This window comes from Ricinus communis, chromosome 7 (genome assembly GCF_019578655.1).
Source record: "Ricinus communis isolate WT05 ecotype wild-type chromosome 7, ASM1957865v1, whole genome shotgun sequence".
NCBI classification, from domain to species: domain Eukaryota; kingdom Viridiplantae; phylum Streptophyta; class Magnoliopsida; order Malpighiales; family Euphorbiaceae; genus Ricinus; species Ricinus communis.
In genome coordinates, this window is record NC_063262.1 from 12,917,379 (window position 1) to 12,945,014 (window position 27,636).

Here is a 27,636-nt window from a genome sequence, read left to right on the forward strand (position 1 = left end):
GTACTGCTAACTCGATGGTTAGAACCATTCCAAGTTCTATCACGAACTTTTTAATCCAAGCCGCTTCCTTTGTTACATCAGATGCAGCAACATACTCGGCCTCTATAGTGGAGTTTGCAGTAGTATCCTGTTTGAAACTTTTCAAACTTACTGCTCCTCCATTATGTATAAATACAAATCTTGAGATAAACTTTCTATCATCCACATCTAATTGAAGATCAGAATTCATATTTTCATGTAAATTCAATTCTCCTTCACCATATGTCAAGAATACATTTTTAGTCCTTCATAAGTACTTAAAGATATTCTTGACCGCTGCCCAGTGCTCCTCGCCTGGGTTAGACTGAAACATGCTAGTCACACTGATAGCATAGGCAATGTCTGGCCTAGTACACAATATAGCATATATTAAACTTTCAATTGCTGAAGCATATGGAATCCTGACCATTTTTTCTCTTTCACCAGATGTCTTTGGAGACATGTTCTTAGAAAGATGAATACCATGCCTAAAAGGTAACAATCCTCTTTTAGAATCAAGCATGTTGAATTTCTTCAACACCTTATCTAAGTAAAGACCTTGGGAAAGGCCTATAATCCTTTTTGATTTATCTCTATAGATACGAGTTCCTAGAATATAGGTTGCTTCACCTAAGTCTTTCATGGAGAAAATCTTTGACAACCATACTTTTGTGGAAGTCAACATGCCTATATCATTTTTTAACAACAATATGTCATTTACATAAAGTACAAAAAGGGTGATAGCACTCTCACTAATCTTCTTGTACACACATGGTTCATCCATATTTTTTATGAAATCAAATGATTTGATTGCATCATCAAAACGGATGTTCTAACTCCTCAAAGCTTGCTTAAGACCATAAATGGATCTCTTAAGCTGGCATACTTGATCATAAGTACCCTTAGATTCGAAACCCTTAGGTTGGTCCATATAGATGTCCTCTTCAATGTATCCATTAAAGAAGGCTGTTTTGACATCCATCTGGCAAATCTCATAATCATACTATGCAACAATAGCTAATAAAATTCTAAATGGATTTAAACATGGCTACAGGCGAGAAAGTTTTCTCATAGTCAATTCCTTGCCTTTGGCAATATCCTTTCGCCACTAGCCTAGATTTGAAGGTTTCAACCTTCCTATTAGAACCAATATTTCTCTTATAAATCTATTTTTTCCCTATAGTTACAATACTTTCAAGAGGGTCTACAAGATCCCAGACTTCATTTTTATACATGGAATCCATTTATGATCAAATTGCCTCATGCCATTTACTAGAATCAATATATGATATTGCTTCTTCGTAACTAGTAGGATCATCTATATGATATTCATCTCCATAAATGAATAACTCTTTTATATTCCCATGGAGCATGCCATATCTTTTTAGTGGATGAGAAATTCTACTAGATCTTCGAGGTAATGTAATGGCAGGGTTGATACACACTAGTTCATGGATTGGTTCTTGATTGATTTGTTGTTCAGATGACACTTCATCGAGTTCTATCTTCCTTTTGCTTCCACTATCTTAAATAAACTGTTTTTCAAGAAAGAGAACATCTCTATTAATAACGATGGTCATATCAATAGGAAGATAGAAATAATATCCTTTTGTTTCTTTAGGATATCCAACAAATCTCCCTTTAATAGATCGGACTTCCAATTTATCCACTTTTAGCTTTTTCACAAAAGTTGGATAGCCCCAAATCTTAACATGTTTAAGACTGGGTTCCCTGCCATTCCATATCTCATATGAAGTTTTAGGAACAGATTTGGAATGCACTCTGTTCAGAAGGTATAACGTTGCAAGGAGGGCATATCACTATAAAGAAGTGGGTAAATCAGTAAAGCTCATCATCGATCATACCATGTCTAACAAGGTGCGATTCCTCCTTTTAGATACACTATTCAATTGTGGTGTTCCAGGGGGAGTAAGCTGTGAAACAATGCCATGTTCCTTTAGGAACTGATCAAACTCACTGCTCAAATAATCACCACCTCGATCAAATCGAAAGGCTTTAATAATTAGGCCTGTCTGATTCTCCACTTCAGCTTTCAATTCTTTGAACTTTTTAAAGAATTCAGTATTGTATCTTATAAGATACAAATACCCATACCGTGATAAATCATCAGTAAAGGTAATGAAGTAAGTGTAACCACCACATGCCAACATACATCACTATGTATCAGTCCTAAAACATTCGAGTCTCATTCCCCTTATCCCGTAAAGGGTGATCGCGTCATTTTGCCTTCAAGATAAGATTCACACATTGGATATGGTTCAGAACCAATGGAATTCACTAATCCTATTTTGACCAATTTAGTGATTCTTTCTTCTATAATATGACCTAATCTAAGATGCCATAAATATCTCGGATTTAGATCTTTGGTTATTTGGGCATTATGTTCACATTATGTGTTCCAATTCTATATATATAAAAATTTAAATAATAGAGACCATTAATTAAAGTACCATATGCTATACATTCATTTCTGAAATGAACTAGGCAAACATCATTTACAAACTTGAATTCATAATTCTTGACTACTAAAGTAGAAAGTGAAATGATGTTTCTATATGCATTAGGTACATATAAGTAGTTCTCTAATATTAATTTATATCCAGTAGAAAAAATAGTAAAAATAGTTCCTATAGCGATTGCAGCAACACTTGCTCCATTCCCAGTCTTTGGAACTATCTAATTCTTCTTAAGGATCCTACTTGCTGCCAAATCCTGCATAGAACTACAAACATATGCCCAAGAATTAAATGATGATGAACCAAATGAAAAACAAGACTTAGAAACACAAAAGATAATAGTACCTTCACTTTCCTTGACTTTCAAGGATTCAGATACTCAACACAATTGCATTTCCAGTGTCCTTCCTTTTGACAAAAGAAACACTTCCCTTTGTCATTAGACACTTCCTTGCCTGTTCCTTTGCCTCTAGCCTTGAAGACTTTACTAGTGGGTTTAATCGCAAATCTTCCCCTTGCCTTTTTCTTTGACTTAGTCCTACTAGTTGAAGTAAAGACAAGAGTAGTCTCCTTACCTTTACCCTGCATAGTTCCCTGAGCTGTCATTATTTGATTAAGGAGCTCAGCTAGTGTACACTCAATTTTGTTCATATGAAAATTCATAATGAATGTGGAAAAGTAATCAGGCAATGATTGTAATATCAAATTAGTCTGTAGATCTGCATCTATAGAGAAATTTAAAACCTCAAGATGCTCAATCAAATTGATCATCTTAAGTACATGTGCTAACACATTAGCATCCTCAACCATCTTAGACCCGAACAACTACTTTGATATATAAAATCTAGCAGTTCTGATCTATTCACCATACAACTCTTGAAGGTGAAGAATGATGCTAGCAACATCAGTTATCTTGTCATGCTGCCTCTGCAGCTCATTAGTCATGGAAGCTAGGATATAACACCTAACTTACATGTCATTGGAGTGCCACTTCTCAAGTGTAGCATGTTCCTCTTTCGATGCCCCGGTAAGAAGAGGACCGGGAACCTTGGTATCCAAGACATAGGCAATTTGTTTATAATTGAGAACTATTTTCAAATTCCTAAGCCAGTCAACAAAATTCAGTGCAGTCAACCGGTTAGCATCGAGTATGCTCGCAAGTGGATTGAGGGGCATTTTAAATCTGCAAAGAATAATAGATTATTAGTGACTTATTATGTAATTTCATTTTGATTTTGGTCTTTAAATTGAAATGATGACTCCCACTAACTTGGCGAATCTCACATTTTCTAGTGAGAAACGGAAATCCTTATTAGTGGATTTCTAGAGGGAGATTGGTTTCTTACCAAATTTTAGTATCCCTCACATTTCATCGATTATTGGGTTATTAAAATTTTATTTGTAAATATCTCATATTATATGCATCTCATGCATTAGCCAATCATTTACACTTCGACTCCTAGTACTTTAAACCTCACGTCTCATCGATTATTGGTCCATTGTACATAGTTAAGTCAAGCTCAATATCCAACAAATATAATTGCAATTATTAGAACCTCATCATGAGTCAACATATTGGCCACCAATAGCAATTATACTTATAACATCAAATGCTTAATAAAATTTAACAGATTTATCATATGATCTTTCATTGCCTCAAAGTTTGTCCATGATTGATTACTAAGACCATAAAAATCTTTAAATTTTACATAGTGGAGAGCCATGATATCGATTTTCCAAAAGCCTACCATTTATCAACTTAATATTAATTGGAATATTTTAGTTTTTATTAGGTCTCACCAATATATATCCATTTTAAACACACATCCCATACATATCAAAGCGGACAAATAAATTCAGATGATTAAGGGCTACCTATTCTAATTTAATTCTAGAGCCATGAATTAAATTTAGGCACCTAGGGTTATAATAAATTATAAGAAAACCAAAAGCCTAAATCAAATCATGACGATCTGGTTTTCTTGCATTTTAGATGATCTAGTTCCCTTTTGATTCTTGAATCTTTAAATTTCTTCACTTGTAAAACTTTACAATTTATAAACCTTAGCATACTAAGGTGAAATAAGATTATAAAATCAAAGGGTACTAAAATAATTAATTACAATCCTAATATAAATGATTAAATTCACAAACCAAATGAATAGATCAAAGAAACATATCAAATGGATTCCTAAGCCCAAAATCATCCTACATGCAATCAAATTAACTTCTTCTCTCTAATTCTTATTGAATTATTAAAAATTCTCAATTATCAACAGGTTGGTTCTGATACCATTGTTGGAAAAACATACATGCAGTGGCGCAGTGGAAGCTCTAAACATTTTATATCTCATAAAAATTAAGGTTACAAGTTGTATTAAGGATTTAACTTGAAAAAGGAAATAACTTTTCTTTTATGAACGTGAAGAACACAAAGAAAAAGATTACAACCTTTGAAGAGCAGAATTCGATTCTTGATTGTTGATGATGTTTCTGTTAGAGAATCAAATAAAGATTCACAATTTCAAATCCTCTAGATTATCTCACACAACCAACCTCAAGCAAAGCTATTTAATCCTTGAAGATGAAGAACTCCTTTTCCACTTTTAAGTTTTCTATTATGATAACCTTGTTATGATTATAAGTATGTCGATTATCTCTATTCTTCTTCTTATGATAATAGGAGTAAGAAACTCTCTTATTAAGGATTTTCATAATCCTTAACACAGTTGTACAAACACATGTCATTACAAAACTCTTTTGTGATGACATGTGACAAGCAGTATTAAACATGTCACCATAAAAGTCTTTTATGATTACACGTGTCAAGCTATATATACACCACGTATCAAGCTGCTTTCTTAACACACATCATCATAAAATCTTTTTGGTGATGACATGTGTCAAGCTGCTTTCTTAACACATGTTATCATAAAATTCTTTTGGTGATGACACGTGTCAAACTGCTTTCTTAACACATGTCATCATAAAACCCTTTTGGTGGTGACAGGTGTCAAGCTGCTTTCCTAACACATGTCATCATAAAACCTTTTTATGATGACACGTGTCAAGCTGCTGTACAAATACATGTCATTACAAACTCTTTTGTGATGACATGTGTCTCCGTCAATATATAACACGTGTATAACTTTCTAGGTTCATTATTAATTGGCAGTGGAAATTTAATATTAAACTCTTTAATATTAATTAAAAACACTTTAATCAACTAAGGAAACAATTAAATAATTGTCCCTCAATCGTTCTTATAAATTATAAGTAACATCTAGCAACATATTATAATTACCTAATTAATAATAAAGGCATTGATCATCCATGAACCCTTTATTCATGATTACCGTGTAATTAAATCCTTCCATTAAACAATATTTCGATCAAGTGAGGATCATGGAATAGTCAAATCCATTAACTTGATTCTGTGACCAAATCCAAGATACATCTCGACTAAATATAATTAATGCAAAAACCCCTTTTCCATTAATCAGAATTACCTCAGCCAAGGATTTTTTAGTCAAGATGTCATCGAATTGCACAGGATATTCTCCTTGTTTACTTAAGGCAATGGATTCCTTGTTGATGAACACCTGCCTCTATGCATATGTAACTGGAGCCACTATCTGCAAGTATCCAATCTAGGTATGAATGGATACCTCACGCATAAGCAAATTCCAATTACATATTCATGACATAACTTTGTCATCTCAGGTCTAAGGATCAGTTATACGATCATAACTTAATAATGAATCAATGACTTAAGTAAATCATCCATGTGATTCATTATTTCTTCAAGTTATATTCAATCCACTCGTCTCATAAGTGAACCATAATGATTAACTTAGTAACTCATATTAAACAACATGAGACTCACCATCCTATATATATTAGTATGTCATACTAATTATAAGGTTAAACGCATTATGTTGGTCTTCCAAATTAAAGATGTCCAATATTTAATCCTATGATTAAGAACTATTTTATAATATTTATTCTAAAGATCATTCATTACTCATATTCTCAACTCTTGAGAATGGAGTCTTTAATAAATATTATTGGACTCATTCAATAATTATATTACTATAAAAATGAATGATAGACAACTGCCAAATAAAAAGATATTCATTACATAATAAAATCATAATGTATAAACCAAAAAGCAAAAGTCTAATTGGCTTTTAGGACATATATCTAACATTGTTCATAGCTGATGTTTGATCAAGAATTAGATATTGATCATTGGATATTGATTAAACGCTCGAGACTACCATATTGCATTATCACTTACTTATGAAGTAAGAAATCTTTCTCATAAGATTGAGGAATAAGAATTTCGAGATAAACATATGAGTGCTTGTTATAAGAATAGGTTCATTGAACATGATCCCACTAAGTAGACCATATGGAACTTACCCCAAGTGTCTATGGATAATACTCTCATGACAATCATGTAAGACGTGATCCTTAGACTTGAGATAACCTTATAATATCTTATGTGAGGATTACTATAATTTGATACTATCTTATGTTCTCCTATCCATGGAGTGCTCAAGGGATAGTCATTGGGTATAATAAGAGTCATATGAAGATAATAAGTTAGTAATAAAAAATTCATTGCTGAAGGTAATATGTCATGGGACCTTATCTTGATGGTTCTTGATATGCTTTAACATAGAAATCCTTGGTCAAGGTTGCATGAATGAAGATTATAAAAAGTATTTCATAGATTTTATTCAAAATGTTATATGCAATTATCAAGAACAAATATGTCATGATACGATCTATGGGCCTATGACCGGGACTAGGAAATGGGTAGGCTTAAAGCTACCAAAACCCGTAGCAAGCCTAACTAATAAACAATCCAAATATGCATATATATATATATATATATATATATATACATGCTACTCAAATATACCAATAATTTATTCGCATGACCACAACATAATTAAATTAATCTATCAGCATGATCGCTTAATATTTTTCCATAGTTTTAACATACCAAAATAAACTGTTCAAGCTTCGGAACCACTAATGCAGAGAGTCTAGATTCTTAAATAGTTCGAAATGCAAAAAGTAGAAATTAATTACAATAGGTCCGAAGGAGAAGGAAGTCAGGCTATCAAGAGAAAGATGACGGAAAACCTAGCTGTCACCTGAAAAATTAAAATTGAGACTATTACCCTCGAGAGTGAGTTAAAATCATATAGTCCTAAAATAAATACAGCCATCTCAATAAAATATTTAATTAATCATAATAAAATATCATATTATATCAAAACATGTGTCATATGCCAAATTTAGAAAAATACAATTTAAACATTTATGGGATGAGTACCCCAGTAGAATCCTAAACTCTAATCCTATTAGCAATTCAGCTCTCTTATTCTATTAAGACTGGTGTCTAGAGAATAAAGCTCGACCAAGGTCCTTATATCCAGCCTAATCACTTAATTTCCAATAAAGCCGGCGCCTAAAGGGCAATGCTCAACCAGGTGATCAAGTTCTTATAGTCTATAGAGTTGTACTAGACCAGGGTAAATTTCAAAAAAAATATTCTTTTACTACCTGTCTCTGTTTAATACCAATGTGCACGTGGTCCTGATGCAACCTATCAGGTGACATGTTGTACTACCGCCTCATCCCGAATTTATAATCATAGCATCAATAATAATTATAAATAGTACAAATCACAAGTAAACATAATTATTCAATAACATATTAAGAATTAAAGTTGAATAGCCTCGAGTATAGCAAACATGAAAATTAGATGTAATCATAATAGTATTATTAAAATAACAATAAATATGATAGCAAAAATAATGATATCGATAATAATAAAAATAAAATTAATAATAATAATTGTAATTATTTTTAATCAAATAGAAAATCTAATAATGATGCTAATAATGATCATAATAATTATTAATCAATTAACAATGCATTTAGTTTAGACATGACATAGAAGCAGTTGATTATATAACTTTAACTCACAGTCTACAGTCTGCTCCTACGCGCCTCGGGTGGAGCTGGCTGGACAGATGGATTATCTATTCATGAAAATAACTCAATTAATGAGATTTTGTTAATTTTTTCTAGGCCTAGACTCCTAGATTAGACTGCCTAAAAAATTCTGACTCAAAAATTCGACAGAATATCCCCTAAATATGGACGTCTGCCCCCATAAAATGGGTCCAGAACCTGTTAAAAATACTTCAAATATTTTATAATTATTTAACGGGAGTTGGGCCATCAAAACTGCATTATCTTTTTCCGACTCCGCAACGCAATTAAAACCACAAAATTATTTATCTGCCCTGCATAAACATTTATTTCTCAACCAACCCACAAGCAATTTGCTGGTATTTAAACTAATTATACACAACCACATCTATCACAAATCAGAACAATAATTAATCATACTAATTAATTTATAATATTTATAATTAAGTTATAATTAATTAAATCTAATTAAATTAAATTATTTATAATTGACAATTAATAGTAATAATATTTTCTAAAATTATAAGAAAATTTTTAAGATCCAAACAAAATTATATCGAATCAAAAATTCGACATTCTGCACATCTAGAAAACACCAGGGTCTGAAAGCCAGTACCGCCAACGGTGTTGAATTTTGAATCTAGAAGCACCTATGCGAAGCTTGAGTTGCAGGAGTGTGAAAATGCAAATGCTTTTGCCGGAAACTCGTCGGAAGCCACTGAATCGAGGCCAGAAATTTTTAACTCCGACAAGGCTATACACTACTACTAATGGAGGAAAAATAGCTAGGGAGCTTGGCTTGGGGATATTCGATGGTGGGGAGCTCGATTCCAGCGTCGGGCAAGTGAAAGGACGACAATAGAAGGCTGCACTTGCAGCGGCAGCGAGGATGAGCAATGTTATCCCCGAACTCGATGTCAACAGCGAGAATGGGAGAAGAAGAGGGCGGTGTCAATGATAGGAGGGGGAAAAAAAGTCTACGGTGGCTTGTAGAAGGTGTAGGCGGCGGAAATGGGAGGTAGGGAAGAGAGGAAGGTGACGGAGGAGAGAGGAAGAGGGGAGGTAGAAAAAGTTGTTATATTTATTTTTTTTATTCTTTTATTATTATCTTTTATTTTTTATTTTTTATTTTTTTATTTACGGGTATTATAAAAATATAATTAGTTCAATGATAAAGTTGACACTTGCATCCATGCTCTATGAATCTATTAGGATAAAAGTACAATAAAAGCATTGAATTATATTGTGAGATTATTCACTCAAAGGTTGATTAAAGCACTTTAATCATTCCTACATATTTGTATGGTCATGATGCATTGCTAGTTACCAATCTTGATCTATGAATATAGATTAAGTTACATTAGAGAATTAACATTGAAATAAAAGAGTTTAATTCATAATCCATATTCATTTCCAACATGTTAGGAACCTTTTGGGTCACACAAAAATATATTTTAACTGAGGATTAAAATGATGTTTTATGCTTTGGACTTAAGCTCATATATATTGGCCTAATTAAAGATTAATAATTAATAGCAAATGGGCCTTATATTATGGGCCTATAATGGGTTTATTATCCATAGATTAGTTCTTATATTAATTAAAATTCATTTAGGATAATAAAGCCCAACTTAAAGTAAGTTAGGATTTTATAGAAATTCTAAACTTTTAAGGACTTTGATTAAAAGGCCATATACATAGATAAAGATGAATATAGGGTGGCAATAAGGAAAAGGGAAAAAGTTGAAGGATGGTGGCACATCTAAGAAAGAAAAATATTTTCTTTGAGAAGTATACCTTAGGTGAATCATTCAATAAGATTAATTGATTCATCCCCTTGCTTGGAACTAGCATTCAATATCCAACATCTCTTCTCAATCTCCTAAAAGTGGTTTAGTGAGATCTTTGCTTAGAAGCTTGTGTGGATCACCAAAAGAGGCTGGTCACTTGAATTGCTTTAAAGTGCATCAATCATCCTTGAGAAAAATCACGAATCAACAAAGCAAGAAGTACTCATTGGATTGGCTGAAAACTCCCTTTGTAAGCCTTCTCTATCTTTTGCTTGTTTTGTGTATTATGACTATCTTAATCAATGAGATCCTTAGTGGGAATTAATAAAAGTTTTGATTGCTTCTGTTGTGCCTTTCCTTATGTTTTGATATCAATTCCCAACATTTTATATGTTTAATCTTTGAAAGTGTGTACGGCCTCTGAAAATACTTATTATCATTTTGCTGAAAGTCGCAAAGAATTGCTAACCCTAAGCTCAAGGCTTCTCTTTTTATTTAAAGAAAAAATTCAAGAAACCCTAGAGAGCCTTCTTGATATACGTTCTCAATTTCTGATAAATATCCATAATAAATATAATCAATTTTGGACTTATAAGAGTGTTTATCGATAATACTAAATAAATCATTAAATATTAGTTAAAATTTGAATATTTATCAATAAGTGTTTTAAAAGATGTACTTTCACTAATTTTTACGTTTTAAATTGAGAAATTATGCAAATTTTAGGTTTGAGGCCAGTCGGGACTGTGTAGAGCCAATCGGCTCTATATAGAGTCGATGGCTCTATGCTAAGTCAATCGGCTCTATGTACAGCTAATTCGCTCAGGGGAAAAAGTTGTAAAGGATTTTACGCTTTAGTCCCAAAACTTTCAAAATTTATAATTCACCACTAGAATTTAATTTTTTTATCAATTTAGTCCTAATTAATTTCAGAAAATAATATTTGGTTTAATTATTCATAACCTAAATTCTTCAACCTCTAAAGACTCAAAAAAAGTAGTAATTTTAATCATCAGCTTTTTCCTAATTCTCTCAAGATTCAAAAAAAATGAGTGCTGGTAGTAGGTATACTTAAAGAGTTGTCACTACATATACTTAAAGAGCCGTCACCTAGCTCAGCTCCTTGTTATTCAGGCATCTCAGTTTCAACAAGAAATTGAGAGATGAGAAGAGAAATAGGAATATGAATTCCTTTTTTTTCTAAGGCTCATCAGTATCTTTTTATTTTTAATATTCTCTCTAAGGTTTAATTTTGTTGGCTTAGCTTGAGGAACAAGCCACCTTTTTAAAATATTAGCAAAATCGGTAGGATGGGAAACTGGGAAGTATGACTCTTGCCAATTATGTATAGAAGATAAAAACAATCTAGAATCTTATGGCCAGAACAAGCACTAAGATATATAAAGGCATACTCAGCCGCCCGATCAACCAAATAAAACTAGAGAAAAAGTATGGTGTAGGGACGATGGGAAATTTTTATAAAGTTGCTTAAAAGAAACAAGGAGATTAATCGATTGGGGTAAAGCTGAGGAATAGATTTGTTTGTATATAAGATTACAACCTTGATAAAGGAGTCTAAAGCACTATATGGCCAGCCTCGGGAACACTATTACTCAGGAAATGCTCAAGACACTCTTTAAGGGTGAGTTTATAAGGTATTTTATACCGAGCTTAGAGATGACTTGAATGAGAAAAATTCATTCTAGTAGGGTAGAGATGGTGATCATTCACATTATTCTTAAGAAGAATAAGGACTTTCAGCTTCTTCCTGATGAGAGGAAGGCTCTTCCTTAATAACAAACTCAATGGTAGGACTTTGAGAGTGCATTTGGACTGACTCCAAACTGTAGGTGATATAAAATGCAAAAGAAGAAGATGAAAAGCTAAAACAAGAGAAAAAACAATTAAGAAAAGGTAAGAGACACTTACTAGTGATGAATTATAGTCTAGAGAGATGAAGAAAGAAAGAAAATGAAGCATGAATGCAGATAGATCCAAGAGCAGGAGAAAAAATGCAGAAAATGATAAACCAGAAGGCAAAGATTGCGAAATAGTGAAAGAAACCAGAAAATTAAAGGCCCCAACAATGACCAAAATACCCTTCGGGTCATCAAAGGAATATTTTGGAATATGGGTAAATAAGTGCGCTCATTATGTTTGGCGCAATGTACAAAGTGTCAAGAGACATGCCAGTCTTTTCACCTACCAGATGTTTGAAATCCAAAATTTGTAGCCGAGCATAATCACAACTCGTAACCCGATCAAGCTTCAAGAACGTCCCTTGTTACAACTTATTAAGATATGTTAAGCTCATCCAAAAGGCTAAGCGTTTGAGCTTGAGCAGGCATATTAGACTGAGAATAAATACTCTTAGGCAAAAAGGGGAACTAATGGTAACCAAGCATTCTATATATCGAGAAACACGAGATTGACTAAGTGCAAATCAAATAAGATAAGGAGTTCTGCAGACCAAGTCATAATCAGACTCTGACTAAGTAAAATAGGCCCGACCTTCAATATCATTATATGACCAAGAGAACTAATCCTATTGGGATTAAGGGACCTTACATTCAAGCAATCCTATTTCTAGTAGGATTAAGAGATCTTTCAGCCCTATATAAGGGACTATGGTGTAATACATCAGGTATATTCATTCTTCCATAATCAATATATATTTTACCTTCATACCCCCTTTATTGACTTAGCCATTGGAGTAAGTAACTAGCAACCTCGTCCAACACTTTCTAACCCTTGTTGCAGGCACTTAAGAGCTTAGGTCAGACCTTAAGATACTCGTTAGTAGTTGTTCTCTTTGATCAAGTTATCAATAGGAATAAATACAAGAATAAGCAATTTTTAGTTTTAGTATTTGGTTTGTTAATAATCGTTCCAATATCGGATAAAACTTTTCCATAAATAAAATCACTTGACCCTCTTTTTCCTTAGGGAATAAACTTGCCATTCTCATAAAATCAAGTCAAACAAATGAAACAATAATTGTTATTTATATTTATATTATTTCTTATATATTTAATGTATATAATATAAAAAAGTTAAGCATTATTATTTTTAATAATTAAATATTATTATTAGTGTCAATAATAAATAAAAATTATTCTTATTTTACATTAAACTAAATAATATATCAAAGGTAACTATTCTCATTTTATTCTTATACATTTTCATTCTTATTTCTTTCATTTTTAGTTTTGACCTTATATCAAATAGGTGCTTTATAGGAAATTTGTACACATAAATAAAAAGACAAAAGAAACCTTTTATTTTTACTTTAGGAATGATTCTTTGCAAAAATACTTTCATAACTCAAAATTATTTTATTTATACATTATATACATTCATACCGTTCTTTACCTAAAATCAACCAAACAAAATCCTCAAAACAATGCAAAACAATGAATTCAATCCATTACATATTATTTTCTACAACAATTTCAGAACTAAAAAGAACATTACGTGGGAAAAATTATATTTAAGTATATTTTTTTATTTGTTAAATATAGATCAAATATCAACAATCTCAAGTATTTTTTATTTGTAAATATTTAGTTGTTTTGGTGAAAATTGAGTTTGAATTGATAAATCAATATTATTTTAGAATGTTGTAACACTAAAAAACAAACTGTATTTATTGACGGACATTACCATCACTAAATAGAGGTGTGTCGTCAGTAAAAGAGAGTAGCAACGGCATAACGCCAAGCGCACGTCGTCATCGTTACAGAAGTAACGATAATGATGGTGGTTATTGCTAAATTTAGCAATGGGCTAGCTGTTGGTAAAGACAAGTAACGACATTGTTGTATGCGTAGGTAAAGTGGCATCGGCTTTCAAATTAACAATAGGAATGGTTGTAGCTATACATTAGTGAATTTAGCGATAGAGATTTACTATCTGTAAAAATTATTCAATTTTTTAAAAATAAATACAACTGCTAGTCCATCACTAAATGCATGAATTTTCTTTTGGATTGAATTTTAATAATTATTATAAATGTAATACTAATTATAGTTTACTGCTTTATTAATTAAAATTGAGAAATATGCATGAAAAATTTATTTATAAATTAAATACAAAAATGTAATAAAACTAATAATTTACAAGAAATAATGTTTTAGAAAAATGAAAAAGATGTCTAATCGGAGGCAGTAGAGGAGTAAGTTTGATCATCTCCAGCAAGTCTAACGTATTAGTAGCAAAAGCACCGGGTGGTAGAGCAAGTTTAGGTGGTGGAACAATGCTAGCACCAAACATCCTTATAATGTGTTGCATCATCCATTATATGGGGGTTGTACTCATGGTCGACCTCCGATCGAATCTCGCGCCTAGGTGAAAGTGTGTGCCTTTAATCCTAAGTAAGCTGCTTTTTCTCCTTGCCGATGATATCGATAAATAATTGTGACATATTAAACACTAAAGAATTAGAAGAATTGCCCATGCCTCAATAAAATCCTAAAATTTGAAAAATGAAAAGGCAATATATATAAGCCCTTTGAATATAAAATATTATTAATTTTTATTTATAAGTATAGAAGTCATTTATGTCGATCTGTTGGGACTTATAGTCGATGAACTGACGGTCGAACTTATTGTGTAATCACTTGAATAGCATAAAAGCGGTAGGATCACGACTCAACTGAGTGGACTAAACAAAAGAAAAATGAAAGATTAAATTACTTATAAGTTATAAATGGAATTCAAATATTGTAATTAATAACTAAAAAGTGTATAATTTTTACTATTGTCGTCCGCGGTCAATGGTCGATCTTGACCCAGCTGTGTGACGAACTGGCTTATACCAAGTCTGACAACTACAGTGATACAATTCTTATTGTGGGTCTCAGAGGCTGCTTTCACCTCAAACCTATTCTAGTAATTTTTCCAATGCGCTGAGGTATTCTCTAGCACACATCAAGGCCTCTTCATGGTCATCTTCCACGTGGAGACCATATCTCGGTATCTCTTACTGCTCACCTATCACAAGCCCTAAGGAGACCCTCGTATATAGAGTCCTAATTGAAGAATTTCTCTAAAAGAAACAGAAGAATATATATCAATATTAATTAATTTTTAATAAAATCTCGGCAGCATCTTTCCTAAAATATAGACATATCCATAGTAAAATGGATATATTTCCTATTAAATAATAGTTTACACAATTTATCACGTAATAAAATATCTCAAGCTCAACAAGAATCAACAGAAACATGTTTATTACATTTAAAAATTATTAGAAATTTAAAATCTTATAATAATGAATTACCTTAAACTCAATGAAGTATGAGTCCTTATTCTTCTTGGACACAAACCTTTGCATGTAGCTCTCATACTCTATGATATTTTTTAAAATCTTGGTGATCCTTGCAGAGTACATATGAGATGGTAACAACCCATATATAATAATTGAGCAATTTTAGTTTATACATATACATATATATATGTATGCATATATATATACATATATATATATATATATATATATATATATATATATATATATATATATATATATATATATATATATATATATATATATAACTTCTTAAATTTATTACTTCTTATTTTCAAACCAAAACTGGGGCTTAGAACCTCTCAATGAAGATCCAACCAGCAAGGTCCTAGAGGGTGGTGGCGCTGTATATATATATATATATAACTTCTTAAATTTATTACTTCTTATTTTCAAACCAAAACTGGGGCTTAGAACCTCTCAATGAAGATCCAACCAGCAAGGTCCTAGAGGGTGGTGGCACTCGCGTAGTGTGTGATAGAATAGAAGTAGTAGATGTGGTGTTGTGGGTGTAACTGAGGGTGTATGGAAGGTAATAGAGCCAATGGTTGCCCCAATATGTTTTCTTGAACCACGAATGGCTACCAAACTTATAGTTCACTAAGTCAATATCTTCAGCCCAATATATCATACAATCATTGAAACAACAATCGATCTTTTCAACTAGCAGACACATACTATTAAGTAATTTTTTAGTGTTGTTAAAGTTATTAGTGACCAAATTTTTTTAGATGCTATCTCTTTTATCATATCATATATCTTATAAATGATGTGGTTCTCTGACTTCATACTCGTGAATCGAGCAATGAGTTGTGAATGCCTCTTACAACTAGGAGTAGCCTTTAGTATATCATAAAACTTCTATGCTTCAGCATTAGGAGGTTCCTTCATATCATAGACATTAAAAATTAATATCCATTGTATCCATTACCATCATGTAATATGGATCATATGTTTTTTCTCTAGCAACACCACTTATACCATTGAGATTAGAAATACTGTCAATCCTAACTATCCTTTCACCTTCGAATATCCATACAAAATATCCAGGTACAAATTTATACTTCGCCATATGGTATATGACTGCATCTAGGTCATGGAAAGCCCCATTTAGAAATTTACAGTGATTACATGGACACCTAATCTTGTCTTATCCATATATCTCGATTGACTAGAGGCAGATTAATAAAGGTTTCCAAACCTTCTAAAAATTTTAGTTCAGAATGCCCCTCGTAAACCTATAGACTACATTACATTAACTGAGTATTGCATTCCAATATAATGTTTTTTAAAATTAGCTATTGTTTGTTTATTATTGTAAATATAAAGTTAAATAATTTGTTTGAGATAGTATTCAATTAAATTCTATGGTGTTATATATATATATATATATATATATATATATATATATATATATATACGTATATGTATGTACATACATATATATACATATATATATATATATAACTAGCATATAAGAGTCAATTGTTATTCATTACGATTTTGAAGGTCAAGCAGAAGGCATTCATCAACTCTTGTCAATTAAGGAGGGAGTCTATGTTGAAAAATAAAAAAAGATAAAGAATAGTTAGATTAGGTCATTATAGTTATAGTTATTACCTTCTCCACATAGGGAGCGCGTCCACAGGCTTATTAATTAAAATCAGCCAAGTGCTTTTCTTTCTCCCCCTCTCAATTTGCCTACTTTTATGCTTTTCTTTCCATTTAATTCAATGAAATACAGATCACTAAACACCATGAAAATTTAAACCTAGTTTCTTAGATTATTTCTAGCATTTGTATGTGTGTGTGTGGAAGAGAGAAATGGAAGATGAGAGCAATGGAAGTGGTCCATATGGCCCTTCCTTAGGAAGCCCAGAAAGTCCTTGTTTGAAAAGCACTACTAGTAGCAGCACCGCCACCACCACCACCAACAACAACAACAAAAGCAGCAACAGCAACAACAAAAATAATAATTGCAGCAGCAGCAATAACATAAACAAAGAGCAAGATCGCTTCCTTCCTATAGCGAATGTTGGCAGAATAATGAAGAAAGTGATTCCAGGAAATGGAAAAATTTCGAAAGATGCAAAGGAGACTGTTCAAGAATGCGTGTCTGAATTCATTAGCTTCGTCACTGGAGAAGCGTCTGACAAATGCCAAAGGGAGAAGAGAAAGACTATTAATGGCGAAGACATAATCTGGGCCATAACAACATTAGGGTTTGAAGATTATGTCGCCCCACTAAAATTGTATATCAGCAAGTACCGTGAGATTGAAGGTGAGAAGCTTAATATTCCAAAGCAACAAAGAATAGAACAAAGGGTACAACATCAACAACAAGAACAAGAACAAAACTTACCTCCTTATAGTAGTGTATATTCCTCCACAGCCAGCACTGCTCCTATGTCTCAACCATCTTTTGTTGCTACTGATCAAGCATTTTCCTTAGCATTTTCTTCCTCTACCTCTATCCAAAAGCAACTTCAGCAACAAGATCAAATTGATTCAGTGGGTCACTGGTAAGGTAAGAGATCATAAAATTATTATGGCACAAAAAAAAATCAAGAAAAGGTGAGAGAGATGACTTTTCTTCATTTTGTTTTTGATAGAAAAATCTTACGTACTTTACTTGATGTTACATGCATACGTATTTAATTTGAGCATAATGTTCAATCAACTTGGCTTGATACTCTTATAGTTTTGTAGAGATGTAAAAACATGTATATATACATATATATAAATCATATTAAGAAAAAGGTGTTTTTTTCTTGTTAAAAATTGGTAAACATATATAGAAGAAAAATTTACATTATTTGAAAATTTACAAATTTTTTTAACATATTTGGCTATCGGATCATATGTCAGGATATAATTGCTTATTTTGAATGTTTTCTACTATTTTTAGGCTATATGCCATATTTGTGGCCTGAAATTTTACTGATTATTAATTAGATGCTTAGGGTACTAACTATAATATATAACACAATTAATTTTAAGTTTTTATTTTCATTAGTTGAAACATATAGTGGGGATATAACAGACACATCCTTGTGTACCACTGCAAGAAAAAAATAAATTTGCAACAATTAGATATTTATAAAAAAATTTAAATTGTCACCAATACTTTTTTTTTCAATAAAAAATTGTCGTGAAGTTGTCACCTATAATTGTGTAGTTAAAAGTCAATATTATCAGTGATATAATAATTGTCACCAAAAGAATTATATTAGTGACATCATTTATTGTCGCATAATTAATTTTTAGTGACAACTTATAATGTAACTGAAAAACAAAAATCATCATAGATACTGTACTGATATCATAAATTAGGTAAATAATCAAAATAACATGTTACAATTTCCTCTTAGTGTCAAAAAAAAATACTACTAATAACAATTCATGTTGTCAAAAAATATTATTAGGTGACAATAACTATTGTCATAAAAAAGTACTAACAGAGTGACAATATCTATTGTCACAATACAATAGGTGTTGTTACAAAATTATAAACAGTGACACCTGTTACTAAAAGTACTGATAGTGACAATATCTGTTATTATAAAAATTATAAACAATGACAACTGTTACTAATATTGTTGATAGTGATATTATATTTTATCAAAAAAAAAATTAATAGCGACAATATATATTGTCATAAAATTATTAATAGGTGACAATGTGTGTGGCAAAATAAAAGTTAATAGTGACAACATTATTGATGCTAAAATTATTAATAGTGACAATATCTATTATTACTAAAAGTACTAATAGTGACAATATATGTTCATACAAGATGTAGAATCAGTGACAATATATATTGTCACTTAAAGTATTAATGGTGATAACATGAGTTATTTCTATTTAGAATCTCTCATTTGAGAATTTTATAAAATTTATAATTTTAGTTATTTTAACCAACCATATGAATTTAAAAGGTATAAATTTGCAAGCAGTCAAGTATAATTGCAAGAATCATATATTCGTAGTATAAGCTCTAAACATCATTAATGTTATTAAAAAAAAAAAACCATTGTCCTTAGCATACTATAGCTTTGTATCAAAATTGTAGTACACATACAATAATCAGAGATTTGTTATTGATATTTATGTGTACAACACCTTAAGTTATTAATATAATTACCATTTGATAAAATGAAACCCTTATGATAACTGAATTTTTTTCTTTTGAAACCTATATTAACATCATTAAAGCGTGAATCATTAAATTTGTAAAAATAGTAACCACAAATACTCTTCTGCCCCTTTTTTGGAGGATGGATGGTCACCAAATTAGATAGAGGAGTAGTTTGGTCATGCTGTGTCTCTTGGAATCTCAATTGAGCATAATCTTGACCTTCATACCAAAAACCTCCTATGGCACAATAGGACTTCATTAATAAAATAATAACAAAAACAACCCATAATAGTTTCTAAGTAAATTAATATAAATGGGAACGCACCTGTCATACAAGAATGTGTCACACAATATAGTTGAAATAATCTTTTTGACTAGCTGACCAAACAAAAAAATCAAAACTTCCCACATGAAATAAAAAGAAATTGCACATATAAATATACATGGATGAAGAAATGAACATCTAAATACAAGAAAACTATAAACTACAATGGTACTTGCTTACGCAATCTTGATCTTCTATTTACTCCCTCTAAGATTGCTTCTCTTTTGTCTTTTCATTTCAAGTTCATCCTGTCACTAGAAGAAAATCCCATAACCAGGTGAAAGGAGAAAGATTATACAACTTTCAATAGCAACCTAACCTCTTCCAAAAAGAAAATAATGAAATTCCATGAAGTAGAACCAATAAAATATTCTTTGGTTGTTGGAAAACGCAAAAACTTTCTATATAAAAAGTAAAAAACAAATATGATAAATAATTAAATTATTAAAGAAAAAAAGACAACACTTGAGAAGTAAATTTCTTAATGTTTTAAGTTTATCAAAATAACAACCAATTTTATATTTCTTATCTAGATAAAAATTGTTAGTCATTTGATTTTATCTTTAAATTAGCATATCTATATTGCATTCTCACACTGAAATATCAAGCAATTCGTTAATATCAAAGGTAATTTTATACATTTATGAAAGGTGATTTTAAGCATAAGGTATCAAATTATTTTAAAAAATTTATACTACACTTTTAAGAGATAAATTCAAATAGGAAAAAGAAAATACATAAATATTAAAATCATAAAATTTTATTACTACTAATGTAAAACATTCATGTCTAAAGATTATTATTTAGTATTATTATTGACTATTTTTGTATGCACTTGATCCAAATACTTATGTATACCAAAAAAAAAAATTAATATTTTAGTTTTTTAATGTATCACTATCAACACTTCTCTTATTGCATAAACATTAGTTAAGTATATCATTAATAATCAACATAAATAAATATACATAAAAAAATTAATAATTAAAAGGATGTATATTGAAACATAATATCTCAATTTATCAATCAATTTTATTCACAAACTTATCAATCCCCTTAAAACTAAAAACAATCATCCATATTTTATGCAAAATTCAAAGGGGACAAACCAACTTCTAGAAACTTGAATCCTAACATTATACAAAAGGTTGTAGATTTCCATAACTTCCATGAAACCTTACTCCAATAATCTATCAATAAAAAAATATGAATTCAATTTAAAGGATTAATAAAAGAAAGATCTAAAGGAAGAATTTAATAAGTTACCAATCCAAGTCTTTCATAAACTTTCTTATATCATCAGGAGTCTCAATTAGTTGTAATAGTATTTTATCTACACGTGCTTGAATCATCTCTCCTATTCTCCTTTGAAAATCATTTCCATCTTTTTACATTCCTCAACCATTCGCTTTTTAATGTAATTTTGAGATTCTGGTTGCATTTCACGTATTAATTCAACATCTATTGTTCTATTTGAGCTCTTTGAACTAGGAGCCTTCACTCCTGCACCTTTTCCACGAAAATATCCAGGCTTTTCTGCATGAATGAAATTATAAATTGCAAGAATAATGCTTCAGAAAGATATTATAAAAATTAGTTGAATAAATCACTAGAACAACTGTCAATTACAATTTTTTTACTCATATTTTTCAATTTGCAAAGAGTTAAAGATAAGAACTTGCTAAATAACCAATTTGATAACTGTCAAACTATAATTTAGGCTCTTCTTATGTCATCTATTACACGTTTCTAAAGTCACAAACATTGCATCAAATTTCATTCAGGTCTTATTACTTCACTGTTTATTTTATTTTATAGCTATGCTCTTTTCTACTTTATATCTACTTAGGTTATAAGACAAATTTTCTACTTCTAATTGGATTAAATTATAAGACATAATGAAAATTTAAACCATCAATGCAATAATACAGTTAACTGACATACATGATTTTCTTCAAAAATGGGTTCCGGCCAAACAAGTTCACCTTCCTTATTCTTTTTGGTATGTTGAAGTAGCCATACCTCATCAACACTTAACTTCTCACCAATTTGAGGATCACTCTGTCAATAATATATTAAAAATTAAAGTAAATTAGATAGTATCTTTTATAAATACCATACTTTATCAATGATTTGAAAATAATACAGTTCATTCTTCTACTTCAACAAAAGAATCTGAGCCATATGTGTGCTTAGTTCTCATTTTGGAATGACTATTCTTGTTTTTATTGCTAACCTTATGCATAACATTAACCTATAATGAAATAATGTAATGTGATATATTCTAAGATTTATGATATCATACCTCTTATTTAATTATTACTCACCAAAAACTCATATGATTTCTAATAAGCTGTGATTTTCTTCCAATATTTTTCACTCATGTGTTCAGGAAGAAATGTAGCTTACCCTTTTTCATCCAACTTCATAAAAGTCTTATAAAATTGGTGTTTCCAAATTTTATGTAGGAGACGCACTGTTGTGAAGATAAACTCCTTAAAACAAACTGTGTTTTTACCATTTTTTATCTTAAACTTGTCCTGTGGAAAAATAATTGTATAGATAGAGTAAAAAGTAATAATTAGTTAATAAATTATGTATTAATAACTTCATATACTTGTATATTTTACCTACTTTTTCAAACATTGTCTGTCCTAGCTTATCTTTTATTTTTTCAAACTCTTTGCACTAATCTTGGCATGAGTGCGCACCATAATTCCATAAAAATTAACCAACTTTCGAGCATTTTTTCCAACTGCTTTATTGATCTCAATAGGAATTCAAACCATCATCTTCTTACCATGCTTTTTATTCCAATCAACAACAATATATTTGCTCTTTCCTCCACCTCTTTTTCCTTTTGAACCATTTCCTAAACATGAAATTGAAAAGGAATACAAAAAGAAAAAATACAAATAACTATTTTAAAAATAGACAAAATAGAGCAAATTTATTGTTGATAATTAACATCACCAGATTCTTCATTTAGCTGAGCTTCAGGAATGATTTCTGATTCAGGAGAGGATGGTTGTGTTTCATCTTAATCATGAAATAGGTCTGAGGTAGGTGGTTGTGTCTCATCATCATCTTGTACATGGTGTGAGGCATACTAGGCATGCTCTTGAATGATAGATTTGTTTACTCTAAGAAATTCTATTGACTTCTGTATTGCAATGGTAGATTTTTTCTATTTTGTAAAGTAAATCCTGTACAAATTGTTCTCTGCTACGTTTTGTATTGATTTATAATTGCCATATCCTGTTGAATGTAATTTTAAAAAGAATAATGGTTATGAAGTTATGCATATGTGATAAACTATGAAGTTGAAACCTATATCTTATAAAGTAAGAACCTTGCCACATGACAATATCCTGAAACAAACAACTAAAATAAGAATATAAAATTATTTGATCAATGGAAAAACAAAATAAACATCTTAATTTCATATTTGATTTTAAAATTATTTTTCACATTTGTGCAAAAAACAAACTGATTTTGGATTATTTAATGTGCTAAGAAAGAGAGATAAAACCTGAGTATTTATTCCTTATGATAAGCTACAAAGTAGCAACAAAAAAAATTCAAAATATGCAATATTAAGGCATCTAACATGGTAATCAATAAACCATTTTATACTTATCAATAAACTAATTTTCTATGAAATCAAAGCAAAAAATAATATACTTTAAATTGTTAGTTTCCTACACTTTATGAACTAAATTCTAAAAAATCAAGAAGATCTAGCCATCATCCTCCTCTTCTTCAGATTTATCCTCAATTAAATCCTCTTCTTCACTTTGAAAATTAGTACTCTCATCATCACTCAAATTTCCAATATTATGGTCATTCATAACTTCATACTTTCTACGTTAGAATCATTTTGCTACAGCACCTCATACATATGGTCAATGTTCATTTCTTCTAAAGAAATGATATTCTGTTATGGCACCTCTTTTTGGTACACTTCGTGATTATCAAATAATTGCTCACCTATTGAGTCATCATTGTTCACAGTCATTGGATTGAAATAAGGATCTCTAGGAGTGGTACACTTCGCTCTTGTAACCTACATCATTACACCTAATATCCCACAATGAGCATTTGAATAAACCACCTTATTGTTGCCTACAAAAGAAAATATGAAAATATTTATCAAAACACCATAGTACTCTTTAATAAGAGAAGAGTCATCTCCTTTCACAAGGACTCCACTATTTTGGCTTTTCAATGTTTGCTCACGTCCTTTTGTATGGAATTTAAATTCATTGACAATAAATGTATCTCAACGACGAACTAATTAATGTGGACCCATTGCTAAATTAAGTAGATTTCTATCTACTTTTCCTTTTTTATATAATTTGGACATCTATACAGTAGATAGAAAAATACTTAAATCAACTTTTTCAATAAATTTTTAATATAAAACATATTTGAAATATTACAATACTTACACGTTAAATTAACCATTGTGTAAATTGATTTTGATGCCTAACGATCACATTATTTTCATTCTCCTTGCTAACTACAACAAAAGTTCTTTAAAAAATATCAAGGTGAAAAAATGTCAATTTAGTAGGTATTTAGAAGATTGTAAAATTAAAGATAAATACTTACTCTATAAACGGCCACATTATCTTGCAATTTTGTAATATATATAAGTATGCTTCATTAAATTCTTTTAAATTTAATGTCAAAGGCTTTAGGGAGATATCCTTTTCGTGAAAGATGGATAAATTACTTAGAACACTTTCAACATGATCATCATGTTGTGGCGGTTGATTGAATTTTATCTCATAGTATTTATATATCGCGAACAAAAAGTGAGGCATTTATCTATAATGTATCCTTCTATTATCGAACCTTCAGGACGAGCCTTGTTATGTACAAATAATATTTAGCGTGCATAGATACCTAACACTGATTATCGTTTTTCAATTAATATGATGCACATAAGCAGGGATACTCATTCAAATAATTATTTTAGATTATGATACATCCAACAATATTGAACATGACAAATAAGTTTTGCTTCTCCAACCAAATGAATAGGTAGGTGAATCATAACATCGAAAAAAGCTAGGGGGAAAATCTTTTCCAACTTGCAAAGAGTTAATGCAATTCATTTCTCCAAGTCATCCAAATCTTTAGGATTTAAAAATTTCAAACACAACTCCTTAAAGAAAGTACTTAGTTCAATTAAAGGATCATAAACATCCTTATACAATAACCCATTAGCTATGAACGGTAAAAGGCATTGTCAGCAAATATGGTGGTCATGACACTTCATTCCTGAGATCTTCCGATCCTTGATGTTCACACATCTAGAAATGTTAGAAGCAAAATGATATAGAACTTTCAAATCCTTTAAAACCTCATAAACCTTAGTCCTCTCTATAGGAGATAGATTAAAGATGGCATTAGGTTTATGAAGTTCACCTATGATATTCTTGAGATTACACATGTTTGTATGCTTGATTTTGAGTTTCTTTTAGGGTAAATTATGTGTTTTTGTATTAGAATCACCCTATTTTAGTTTTCTTTGTGTCTCGGGTATTTTTCTAGGTACATCATCAAAGTTAAAGAGAAATCAGACCAAAATGGGAAAGAAACGGACGAATCGGGCGCGTTAGACTATTCAACACGCCCTGCCAACACGCTCGTGCTGAGAATCACGTTTAGGGTCAAAAGGCATGCTTGTGCTGAGAAGCATGTATCCTTATCCTTACCCATGGTGAGAAGAAACAATTTGCAACACGGTTCTCAAGAGTAACATTCCTAGGAGCATGCTCGTGCTGAGCAGCACGGCCCAAGTCCAAGCCGTGGTGAAAGAAGGCCAGATGTACAATTTTAGCCCAACACGGCATGGATCCAGGCCGTACTGGTCAGCACGGGCCAAATCCAAGCCTTGTTGGATCCTGAAGCCTGATTTAAAAGAAAAGAATAAGAAAGAGAAAGGAATTCTGGAGAGAGAAAACTTTGGGGGTATTCAAGACAGACTTTAAGAGCAACCTTCCAGACGATCAAGAAGAGGAAAACGGAAATGAATTCCACTTCAACATCATCCAGATAGTTGTTCTTAAGGATTGGATTGAAGATTCAAAGGAAAGAAGAAGGAGATCTTAAGCTGTAGAGATTGGATTCAGAGTTATTCAAGAGGGGATAAAATTTCCACCATTTGAGAAAAGGGTGTATATGTTCTTTTCAATTCTTGTTTTACTTTGTATTTGATTCTTGTATTAATTTAATCATGAACATACGTAACTAATCTTATAAAAACCCATTTAGGGATAATCTTTAGCTATGCTAGGCTTGTTTTATGCTTAATTGATTGAATTATTAATTTAAGATTGTAGTTTTCATCCAAGTACAATAAAATCTATTATTTCTTCTTCATTGTTGAATCAATTTGAAAACTCCTTTGTAATTGAGAAATTCAATTGAGTTTGGACAACTGCTTATGTGATTAAGTGATTTGCATCTTAGAGATAAGTGTAATAACTTACTGGAATAAGAACTAGACATTATTAGCAGTAATTTAGAGACTAATGTTATTCTAAAATCAATTATTAGGAAGAGATTTCAACTTGAGATCTTTAGGATTAGGAATTAGTTAACTCGAGAGAGAGGCCAATTCATTTAAGAAATTATCCACATATCGCAATTATTAATTAATCAATTCATAAATTATTATTTTTGAACCGGCTAGCAAAAGGGGATCTCCAGTTGGGTTAACTTAACTCATTGTCTTTTCAAACTTTCATTCTCTTTGTTAAAATTTAGTTTTTATTTGCATTCTCAATCATTTTTAGTTAATCATCTTCACCATCTTTTGATCGGTTAGATAATTGGAATAGTGTAGTAGCAGTAGCTTCTCAATTCCCATGGGATAAGACATTGATACTTGCTATAGCTAGATTACATTCGATAGGTGTACTTGCAAGTAGATTGTTAGTCGTTTTTAGCTAGCGCCAAGTCTTTTGCACCGTTTGCCGAAAAATTATTGTGAACTGTGTGTTCTCATTAATTTAGCCATTTATTCTTTATTTTTTATTTGCTTTTAGTTGATTTTATTCTTTTATTCGTTTATGTTGTTGGTTATTCGTTGTTTCAGGTAGTGTATGACCAGGAGGTCCAATCCTGATCTAGTAGACCCTCTAACAGAACTAGAGTGATCCCTCAGGCAGTTGAGGAAGCGGTTGAACATAGGGGAGGAAGAGATTCGGGGACTTTGCCCAGTAATACGGAGTCCAACCCGAGAGAGCATGTGAAGGTTATCACTTTGCAATCAGGTAAGCAACTATCTAGTTCTATTCCTATTCCTAATGATGATGATGTTATGCAGGTGGATTCAGATAGGAAAGATGGAGATAACAAGGTGATGGAGCTAGAAATGGTAGAGGGCAAGAAGAAGAGTCCTTTGAGGGAATACCAGCCCCCGATCCCATATCCTGCCAGGCTGAAGCAAGAGAAAGTCGATCAACAATTCGGTAAGTTTCTTGACTTGTTTACACAACTGCGAATTAACTTACCTTTTATTGAAGCTAGTTCGCAGATGCCTAGGTATG

General features: G+C 31.2%; 2 protein-coding genes across 2 annotated transcripts; one reads left to right on the forward strand and one right to left on the reverse strand.

Moving 5' to 3' along the window:
- Positions 1-2,858: 2,858 nt before the first annotated feature.
- On the reverse strand, positions 2,859-3,305 carry LOC107261024. Its single transcript, XM_015717510.1, has one exon. It carries the CDS (start codon positions 3,303-3,305, stop codon positions 2,859-2,861), a length of 447 nt encoding a protein of 148 aa, XP_015572996.1.
- A 14,049-nt stretch (positions 3,306-17,354) lies between these two features.
- LOC8281204 (nuclear transcription factor Y subunit B-3) lies at positions 17,355-26,231 on the forward strand. The gene is made up of 2 exons (XM_002516266.3): positions 17,355-18,135; positions 25,634-26,231. The coding sequence occupies exon 1, from the start codon at positions 17,433-17,435 to the stop codon at positions 18,132-18,134; it is 702 nt and encodes a 233-aa protein (XP_002516312.1). The 5' UTR covers positions 17,355-17,432; the 3' UTR covers position 18,135; positions 25,634-26,231.
- Positions 26,232-27,636: the final 1,405 nt, after the last annotated feature.